This window comes from Vigna angularis, chromosome 5 (assembly GCF_016808095.1).
Source record: "Vigna angularis cultivar LongXiaoDou No.4 chromosome 5, ASM1680809v1, whole genome shotgun sequence".
NCBI classification, from domain to species: Eukaryota; Viridiplantae; Streptophyta; class Magnoliopsida; order Fabales; family Fabaceae; genus Vigna; species Vigna angularis.
Genome location: NC_068974.1, coordinates 21,887,197 through 21,898,447, shown reverse-complemented (window position 1 = coordinate 21,898,447; position 11,251 = coordinate 21,887,197). Strand labels below are relative to the sequence as shown.

The 11,251-nt window shown below is 33.9% G+C and overlaps 1 protein-coding gene across 1 annotated transcript; it reads left to right on the top strand.

Annotated features, from left to right (window-relative positions):
* Positions 1-5,189: 5,189 nt before the first annotated feature.
* On the top strand, positions 5,190-5,804 carry LOC108339275 (cytochrome P450 77A3). Its single transcript, XM_017576415.1, has one exon. It carries the CDS (start codon positions 5,190-5,192, stop codon positions 5,802-5,804), a length of 615 nt encoding a protein of 204 aa, XP_017431904.1.
* Positions 5,805-11,251: the final 5,447 nt, after the last annotated feature.

The window sequence follows — 11,251 nt, the reverse complement described above, 5'->3', positions numbered from 1 at the left end:
TTTGAGTTCCATGTTGTGACTACAGGAAGAAGAACGTGTGTGTTCTTGACTTTGAGGGTGCCTCAAAGGGGTTAGACGGCAGAAGAGGGAATTCTTGCTGCTGGTCTGGTTGTGTATTGCCTATATTTTGATTAGAGGGTCAGATAGGTGTTTTACATTTTTGACGTGAGGTCTTCTGTAAAAACCTTATTGTAAAAACCTTGATCATTATAGTGCATTTGCTTCCTATGGTTGGAAGGACACTGGATGTAGGCAGCTTGGCCAAACTAGTATAAAAATGCAGTGTTTGAATTTTATGATCCCTACTCTCTTTCATTCAATCGATTACTTTCTTTCCCTATTCGATTAAGTTTTCGCTGCATTGAAAATCTTTTACCTTGTGATTCAAGAAAAGTATAAAGACATCATTTTTTTGTGTAAAAGATTTTAAAAGCTTTTGTCTTTTACAATTTACCAAGTATCCTAGACTAGATGAGTATTCACACCACTCCTAGTATCCTCAGTCAACAAATAACTTCTTGTTACCCTAGATTTGATGAGTATTCGCACCACTGCTGGTATCCCTAGGCACTCTTGGTCGCCATTGATACACCGCCTAGTTGAGTTTCACCCACTCCTAGTTGTGCATTATTCTTCACCACTCCTAGTATCCCAAGTCAGTGAATAACCTTCAGTTACCCTAGACTAGTTGAGTATTTGCACCACTCTTGGTACTAGACAATTATGGTATCCTCTTATGCGCTGTCTAGATTTCCTTAACTCTCCAAAGTAATGTTGCAAGTTTTTTTATTCTCTTCAAAATTGCAATCAAAGATTGCTTACAAGTCATTTAGACTATTATTCTCGCAGAGAGGATATGAGTACAATACAATACAGTCTAAACACTCGCAGGTGTTTCTCTCCTCACTATTTTCTCTCATCTTACAAAAGTAAGCAAATACTACAGTGAAGCTCCAAAGTGTTGCTTGACTTATCTTTTTCTCTCTCTCTTCTCTCTTCTCTCTTCTTACAAAGGTAAGTAGATATTACAATAAAGCTTGAGAGAATTTCGTAATGTTTTACTCTATTACTCTCTCTTCTTTCTTCAAGTGAATCTTCTGATGAAGCTTCAGAGTATACTTCTTCTCTTGAGCTCTTCTCTTTCTCTTTTTCCTTGGTTAGATGAATTTATCTTTAATAGCTCATAGATATTTCCTTGCTCAATTGATGATGATATATCTTCATATCCATCTTTTCTTCATCATTGATGTGAATTCAACCAATGATGGTGACGTGTCACTTTGTTATAGATTTTAAGTAATTAGTTTTTTTTAAATAATGACCCAATCCTTTGTAAAATTGGTTACCAAATTATGTTTTGGGTTAATGTTAAGACTCCGACAAGTGTACCGAATCGTATCAAGTAATAAACATGGTAAGACCAAGTATCGTTTTCCTAGAGACTCACGACCTAAATAGTTATGTGATTTCTTAATTATATAAGACTTGAAAACAAACTTTTTTGGGTTTAGAATGCAAATATTGAAAAGTAAATAAGCATACAATTTGATCAATTGGACAAAAGTGCAAAGATGAACGGATTTGATATTATGAGATGAATATGTTGTTGGGGTTAGATTTCACCTATTTTACTCTCATGTATATACGAATTCTTATTCTTCATTAATGTCAATGTCACTCTCTAAAATACTTAAAACTCGATTCCTCGGCGAAGAAAGTCTATCCTTAACTATTAGTTCATACGATTCCTAGCATTCCTAATAATTAATTCTGAAGATCAGAAGCTTAAGACAACCAGAACTCATACCCTCATTCCTGAGCAATACTGCTTCTCGGAATAATTCTCCAGATCATGAATTGTAAGATACCTTCTGGTACTCATACAAATCATACATCATGCTAAAGAATGAGTTAAACGAAGCAAGCATTACGCAAAGAAGAATTACCCTAACAATTAATGAAAGAATCATATATAATCAAGAATCAATTCAATACATGAGAGTTTACAAAGGTTACATCATTCCCCAACAACAAATAGAGTTTAGTTCACCATTGACATGGTGAAACTAGATGAATAGTGGAAAAAGAATGAAAGATAAAACCCTAGAAATTGAATATAGGAGCTTCCGCATCCAAATCCGCCTTAAAGGGAGCAAAAAATGTGTTTTTGAGCCTATTTCGTCCAAAGATGTGAACCCTAGGACGTCCAAGTCCTTAAATAGAACATAAAAATAACAGAAAACAGGTCCAAGCCCACGAGACTGGCCCTTAGCACCCCACTTATGGCGCCCAGCAGTGTGCAGGTCAGAATTGGCGCTTAGGGTCAGCTCAGAAGGCAACCAGGCATGGTGCGACTCGAGGAAGTTGCGCTCAGCGCCCAGGCACGAGCCAGGGGTATCCTGTGCTGAGGGCTCCAGAAAAGGGCAGCCAAGCGTGAGACAATGTACTTTGGCGCTGAAGGCCCTTAAAGTGGCGCTCAATGCTGCTGCGATCCTCCTTTCTAATGTTTTTCCATCTCTTCCTAAGTTCCAACTCCTTACTTCTTCACTTCTTCTTCCAAATCATCTCAATTTTTGTTGAAAACAAGGAAATCTAGCACAAAACCATTAAATTCACCTTCAACTCTCTTATTCATCAAAATTATGACTCAAAGCTAGTTTCTAAGTCAAAATGATGTTTTTAGTATCAAAATTAAGTATCAAATAACGGTAAATTCAACCATTATCACTTTGTTATAGATTTTAAGTAATTAGTTTTTTTAAATAATGACTCAATCCTTTGTAAAATTGGTTGACCAAATTATGTTTTGGGTTAATCTATTAAATGGACCTTATTTTTTGGTTTTATTTCAAGTTGTAATAAAGGCCTAGTTGGTCAATTAGTCATTAGCTTTTGGGAGACCAAAAGGATGAAAAGTTGAATATTTTTTAGTGACTTTTTGCTATTACAATTGCAGTTACAATCAGTCATTAGCTTAGTGGGATCATTATTTGCTTAAGTGGAATATAATTGCAATTAATGATTTTTTTGTAATCATCATGGTTTAAACTTTTATATAAGTTGAATCATTTTAATCAAATGGATATGAACTGAGTTTTATTAAAAAAAATAATAGAGTTTTATCTCTTTTATCATGGTGAGAGTGATTTTCCTAAGTTCTTGCGTGATTCAAGAATCCTTGGTTGTATCAAAGGATTTTTCATCCTTTGTGTGTTGTCTCCCTTGGAAAGAGTGATTCTTTCCTTCCACCTTTCATATTCACCTCTTGCTTTTTCTTCATCAAAATTCAAAAAAACTAATTTTGTCCAAATTTCTTGCTTATTACCACTCCAACCTAGATAGATCCATAAACAAACTAATTCATCCCTCTGGATTCTGATCATTTGGTATCATAGTTTCGGCTTTGGGTTTCGAATGGTAATAGAAATTTTCTATACAAGGTGTTTAATCGAAGGTCACCCTTATTTAGTTGCATACAATCATTGAAGCATCAACAATGTTGTGAGTCAAAGATTGGTGTTGAAACTTCACTTACCAACAAGCTCTTATCTGAATCGAACATGGATCAGATTCACTACGGGGTAGTGTGTGCAAGAATTATCATGTGATATTGCTCCGATGGATTCTTGTCATCTTCTTTTAGGATGGTCATGGCTTTGTTTTAAAACATTCAATATTGACGAGCGCTCGTTTTATTTGAGGCATAAGGGAAACAAAATTAAGCTTTAATTTTATACACCAAGACAAGTCAGTAAGGATCAACATAGGCTAAAGGAGAAAATAGAAAAAGAAAGAATGAGAGAAAACGAATGAAGAGAAAATGAAGAAAAAGATAAAGAACTTGAGAAATAGAGCATGGAAAATTTATTTGTTAATGATATTTCTTCTACTGTTTGTCATGTCATTTTATAGAAACAAAAGGATGGGCATGTGAATGAAATAAAACAACTCCCCAGGTTTGAAAAGGAAGCTTGTTTGTAGTGCTTTATTACACATACAGTTCGCTAATGAAAAACAAAATCTGGAGGATAATAAAACACTTAGCATGTTGTTATTTGTTGTTACATATGAAGGTGAAAGGCTGTTGGCAAGAAGAGAGGAGCTCTAGGGATTGCAACCATTAGAACGGAAAAAATCTAAATTTATTCAAGTTGTATTTGATCTTGGAGGACGAGAATTAGTTTCTAGTTCTTGAGAAACAAAGTCCTTTACATGGACACAATAAACTTTTTACAAAACCAGCAAGAAAATAAATCTTTAAGATTCAGGATGAATCTTCTCAAAGAAGGAGGGTATGATGTGAAACCAACCAATGATGGTAATGTGCCACTCTGTTGCAAATTTTAAGTAATTAGTTTGTTTAAAAAAGGTTTAATTGCTTGTTTTGTCCCCAGTTTTGTTGAAGTGTGTCAAGTTCGTCCATTCTTTTAAAAAAGTTGCAAGTTCGTCCACACGTGGTTTAAAAGTGTCAATTGCATCCTAACGTTGAAAAATTTGCATCAATGAAGTCCTCTCCGTTAAATATAGACTAACAGTGTTAACTGATTGATGATTTGGCAGTAGAGAATTTTAACGTGACAAAAGAGTGGCAATATTGGTAATGACGTGTGAATGAAATGTTGGGTGACATGGAATTACAGTTTCAACTTACACGATTCCTAATATCAACTTGCAAGATTCCCAATTTCCCAATTCTGATTATCCTTCTGGGTCTTTATCAGTTTTCGCTCCTTGCATATTGTTCCCGGAAACCCTATACCGTGAATCAATAGAAAACCCAAATCACGAACTCATAACCACCCAAAAAGCAGAACAAGCTCAACAACCCTAATTTCAATCATCTTAATTCCAATTACATAAGAGAAATCTCCCTAATTTTTAAGAACAGGTTGGAAACCCTAACCTTCTCAATCGGAATCCTAATCCTAAAATTAGCGAAACCCAGACTTGCGCCGTGAAACCCAAAAAGATTTCCATAAATCAGAACCCTTGCGCCGTGAACTCGTCGGAGGGTAAAACATTCACGCCTTTAACCGCAAACCCTGGTCTTCTTCCCCATGAAACGGGTTCAAAGAATAACCTTCACGCTGCAAGTTGCCAGAGAGTTGAGGAAAAGACAGGTCGAACTGTTGGCGCCGTTGATAAGGAATAGAAAGGCCTACGTGGAAGGGAGATTCTCTGGAGATGAAATGGCGAGTCCCGTTGGGGCTGCTTACTTGGACTCGTTGTTCGGGTTGGAGGTGCCTGGACGTGGACAGATGGGGGAGGAAGAGCTCGTGACGCTCGTGTCGGAGGTTATCAGCGCCGGGACGGACACGAGCGCCACCGCGGTGGAGTGGGCGCTGTTTCATTTGGTGGTGGATCAAGAGATTCAGGAGAGGTTGTACAAAGAGATTGTGGACTGTGTGGGGAAGGACGAGGTGATTACGGAGAGTCACGTTGAGAGGATGCCTTACCTGAGCGCCGTGGTGAAGGAGACCTTCCGGCGTCACCCGTCGAGCCACTTCGTGCTGTCCCACGCTGCGACGGAGGATACTAAGCTGGGAGGGTATACGGTCCCGAAGAACGCGAGTGTGGAGTTTTACACGGCCTGGTTGACTGAGGATTCGAATATGTGGGAGGATCCGAATGAGTTCCGACCCGAAAGGTTTTTGAGCGGGGATGGGGTTGACGTGGACGTGACCGGAACGAAAGGTGTGAGGATGATGCCCTTCGGTATAGGGAGGAGGATTTGTCCAGCGTGGAGTTTAGGCATGGTGCATATAAACTTGTTATTGGCTAAGATGGTGCAGGCTTTCCACTAGTCGTCCATCGCGCCTAAAGCAAGAATCATTTCCCCTTCCTCATCGACGAAGACTAGAATCACTTTGACGCATCTCCTCAACAGATGTCTTCTTTCTAGTATCATCAAGCATCTTCATACGAAGTTTCACCTAATGCCATGTCACCCAACATTTCATTCACACGTCATTACCAATATTGCCACTCTTTTGTCACGTTAAATTCTCTACTGCCAAATCATCAATCAGTTAACACTGTTAGTCTATATTTAACGGAGAGGACTTCATTGATGCAAATTGTTCAACGTTAGGATGCAATTGACACTTTTAAACCACGTGTGGACGAACTTGCAACTTTTTTAAAAGAATGGACGAACTTGACACACTTAAACAAAACTGGGGACAAAACAAGCAATTAAACCTTTAAAAAATGACCAAATTCTTTGTAAAATTGGTTGACCAAATTATGTTTTCGGTTAATCAATTACATGGGCCTTATATTTTGGTTTTATTTCAAGTTGTAATAAAGACCCAGTTGACCACTTAGTCATCAGCCTTTGGGAGACAAAAAGGATGCAAAGTTGAATGCCTTTGGGTGACTTTTGGCTACATAAGCCGTTTAGTGGGATCATTATCAGCTTAAGTGAAATATAATTGTAATTAATGGTTTTTTTGTAATTATGATGGTTTATGGTTTTATATACGTTGAACCATTTTGATCAAATGTATATGAATTGAGTTTTATTAAAAAAAATATTAGAGTTTTATCTCTTTTATCTTAGTGAGAATGATTCTCCTAAGTTCTTGAGTGATTCAAGAATCCTTGGTTGTATCAAATGATTTTTCCATCCTTTGTGTGTTGTCTCCCTTGGAAAGAGTGATTCTTTCTTTCCACCTTTCATATTCACCTTTTGCCTTTTCTTCACCAGAATTCAAAAAAACTAATTATGTCCAAATTTCTTACCATTTCAACCTAGATAGATCCGTAAACAAACAAATCCACCCCTCTAGATTCTCATCAATCATCATTTTCTTCTTCTTTTTATCTTATATTTATACTCCTTAATGATATAACAATTTTGACAATACTTTTCTTGAGATTTTATAATATGACCGTTTGACAAAGCTTGTCTCGGAATCTTATCTCTTCTGGTTATTATTGTAGATGTCTGTCATAGGATGTGGTCTTTTTGTTAGAGTAAACATGTTTTTCAGAACTTTATCAAAAGCATATTTGACTTCTCATTTGGAAAACATTTTGATGAACGGATCATTCTTCTTTTATCTTCTTCTTTCCAACGTTCATTTTTTATTCTTATAAGATGAGGCAGATGAACGCTTGTAGTATTCGTCCTGCACAAGATTGAACAGAAGTATGTACAACATTATTGTCCTATTTCTTGTTTGCTTTTATGTTTTCAATCATTGAGCATTTAATGCTTTCAGCGTTTGTTCAAGGTTCTATGTTTTCTATTGTTTTGTTTGTGAGTGAGCTAGTATAAAATTTGTAGTTTATTGTTTTGTTATTTAAAACATTTTCCATTTACTCATCTCATAGCCAACGTCTAAACATCTTACAAATTATATATCTCCTTTACAAACCATAAAATGTTGTTTTCATTAAGGATTTTGAAGACATTGTTCACCTCCTCTAGTGTTTGCTTGTGTTTTAGCCTTAACCCCTATCCTCACATATTCTCATTATCCATCCTTTTCTATTCTCTTCATTTTTTACTTCTTTAATTCATGTTCTTTTATGATCAAGTCTTTATTGCTTCTGTACCTTCATGTTCATTTTGTTGTTGTCATCAATTATTGTTTTAGTTGAATCATTTATTCTTCTCTTTGAGCTCCTTTAAAGTAACTTTTACATCTAGATAAACTTTTGGTTATCTTAATGTCCAGTAGAAATTTTCTTAGAGCTTTCTTAAGCAACATTAAGTAATAAATCTGAATTTGGACTTTCTTTTAGGGTTTCTTACGTTGCTTAAACATTTTTGCCTATATATAGAGCACTAAATACAGGATTGATGTTAGATGATATTATCCTATCTAGGAAAAAATATGATCATTCTAAATTTAGATCATCAACACACACAAACAAAAATAAATCAAAGAAAAACAAGAAATAAGACAGAGATAAAGACGTCACAATCTAGCATATTGATAAGTCAATGAAGATTCACCACAAAAATTATCATCTTTGATAAGAATCATAGTTGAAGACGCCACAATCTAACAAATTGATAAGTCAAAGAAGATTTGCCACAAAGAAATCCATCTTTGATAAGAACCAGAGTTATATAACATAAACTAAGAGAATCCTCTTTTAATGAAAACCAATTTCATATATTGGTCATCCAATGTGTCTAAAAATGTATTTGGTGTCCCTATATATAGACACAAATGTTTAAGCCACGTAAGAAATCCTAAAAGAAAGCTCAAAGACATCAAGCCCAAACTCATTACATTACTCAATGAATTCACTCATCCAACGATAGTTACAAACTGTTAAAATTAGAAGAAAGTTACAAATATTTTTAATTGCATAAAAATATTCTATAATTGTACTATAAGCCATGATCTTCATGTCTTTTGAATTTCATGCTTCATAATGTATTGGATTAGGAGATTTAGGATATAACCTTCCATCATAACCTCTCTCTCTCTCTCCCCCCCCCCCCCCCCCCCCCCCCCCCCCGACCCTCCCCCCCCACCCCCCCCCCCACCCTCCCCCCCCCCCCCCCCTCCCACCTTCTTGAAGAGAGAAGTTCCCCTCAAATTGGTAGTGGTAGAAGTAGCTCCCTCCTTAAATTTATCCTTATCATTTCATGAAGTGGATGATTTCTTGTAGGATGTCTTCTCTTTAGTTGTTGTTCCTCTTGACCTGATCAATTTATCATTATCCTCCCCTTCTTATAGAGAATTCGACCACGAATTCTAGAAGAAATTTCACTCAAACACAAACATAAATTAAAGACACAAATATAAAATAATCCAAAATAGAAATTCTACTAAATTGAGATTTAGATCTAGATAAAACAAATCTCTTATTATTAAATGATTACTTAGAGATGGACAAAAAAGCTAACTGATCTGCATATATTTCCAAGCTTGTGTCCAAACTAAAAGAATGTCTTTGACTATCCAATGTAATTAATTAACAAGTAAGCTAATGGAGTGTCAGGTTAATTAAATTCCAAACTTGTGTCTTCCTTTTTGTTATCATTCTTTCTTTCCGTTGTTGATGTCATTATTCCTTGATAAACAAATCTTCACTAAGCATTAAAACAAAAAGAGACAAGTTATTGCTTCCTTTCAATTACAAATTAGCATGCTCTCTTCTTTCCTTTTATTTTTCTCTCTTTTATTTATTTCTTTTACTCTCTTTTCTTTCTCTTTTTTTATCTCTTTTCTTTTTCTTCTCTCTCTTTCTTTTCTCTCTCTTCTCTCTCTTTCTTTTCTTTCTCTTCTCACTCTTTTATTTCTCTTCTATATCTCTTTTCTTTCCTTTCTCTTTCTCTTATTTCTTTCTCTTACTTCTTTTGCTTCCTTCTCTCATGCTCTCTTTAACTTTTTCCCTTGTCTTTCTCTTTTCAAGACATCTACTTTTTGCAATATCTTTTCTTCCTCCTTTTTCAAGTATACAATGTAATTCTTGAAATCTTCATTAGTCATGGGATTTGCATTCAAATTAGGACATTGGTGAGTTTCATGACCATAACTTTCACATTTAGTGTGTCTTAGAGTACTTGTTTTGGCCCTTGGCAATGATTTGATGTCATCTTTGTGCTTTCTTCTAAGCTCACATATTTTTCCATTGAGATGTACTATGTGTTGTGCGATTTCATTAACATCCTCCAATGGGGCCACATAAACACTAGGTGTATCTCTTCATGTTACTCTCTTAGTACTTTCAAATCCTTTAACGTAATGAACCCTATTAAGAGTATTATAGGTTAAACCATGTGTAAAACCACTCCCAAAAAAATGTCTCTATTGAAACATTTTGCATTGCTCAATATTGCTAGATCTTGCAAGAAATGATATTAAAACAAAATAATAATAAAATATATTTAAAACTTAACCACTCTGCTAAGTGGTTCACTCAAAAATTCACTTTTATATCACACTTGTAAGCTCTTTTTTTCTTTTATTTTATTTTAAGTACTCTCTTGTCTTTTTCCATAAAATTCCCTTTAGCGTTTAACAAAAAAATTCCATTAACTTAAGCAAAGAGTGATAAATCAATGCGAAAAATATTGCAAACTCTAAATCTTGACTCAAGAGCTCAAAAATAAAAACAAAACTCTAGACAAAACTTTAGACAAAACTTTAAGAAATTTTAAAAGATACAAAACAATAAAATTGGAAAGTAATAGGATTATCAAAAAAGATTTAAATGAGATAATGTGCAGACTTTAAGGATGAGGCTAATTGTATCAATTAATCATTAGACCACAAACAAACAAAAAATACAGTAAAAATTTGTGTTGAACTCTTCAATTCTTTTTTCGTTTTTGCTTTTGGATTTTTTTTTATTCTTTTCTTTTCTTTCAAAATATAATTTGTTTTATTTTGTACTTGGATCGATTAACTTTTTCTTTTCAGTTCTAAACAAATTGTCCTTTAAACCTCCATATTCAAGTAAATCAATGTAATTGCACTTGTAAATAGTTAATTAGAATTATAATTAATAAAAAAAAATACAAAAATAGATAATTTTCACAAATCAAAGGTAAAAAGGCAGAATTTAAAATGAAAAATGCAAAGAACATGAAAACCCAATGGAATCATATAAAACCATAGGTGTTTTACTTCTTGCAAGATTCTAAAAATAATGAACCGAACATAATTGATAAACAAGTACATACATAAACATTAAAAAAAATTAGTTTTCAATATATGAACAAAAAAAATAGTACTTATTCAAACAAGATTCTTATTCTAAATACAAGATGATATAATCTTATCTAAAAAATAGTACTCGTTTTAAATTTGAATCCTCAAAAGTCATAAACAAAAATAAATCAAAGAAAAACATGAAATAAGACAAAAATATAAACGTCACAACTAACATATTGATAAATAAATAAAGATTCGCTACAAAGATTTTTATATTCGATAAAAACCAAAATTAAAAATGACACAATCTAACAAATTGATAAATCAAACTAAAAAAATTTCATCCTTAATATGAACCAGAATTTTATAATAAAAACTATGAATCATCTCTTAATAAAAACAAATTTTATATATTAATTATCCAAGATGTCTACAAATATATTTAATGTCTTACATATAGACACAAATATTTAAACCACCCAAAAATTTAAAAAAAAATTAAAAACATTAAACCCAAAAATAATTTAAAAATTTAAAAACAAATGATTTTGACGCTTAACAAATTCACTTACCCAACAACAATAATAAAATGATGAAATTAAAAAAAATACAAATATTTTTAATTG

What these genes read in the sequence shown, in the direction of transcription:
- LOC108339275 (XM_017576415.1), top strand. Translation starts at nt 5,190, where the DNA reads ATGGCGAGTCCCGTTGGGGCTGCTTACTTGGACTCGTTGTTCGGGTTG.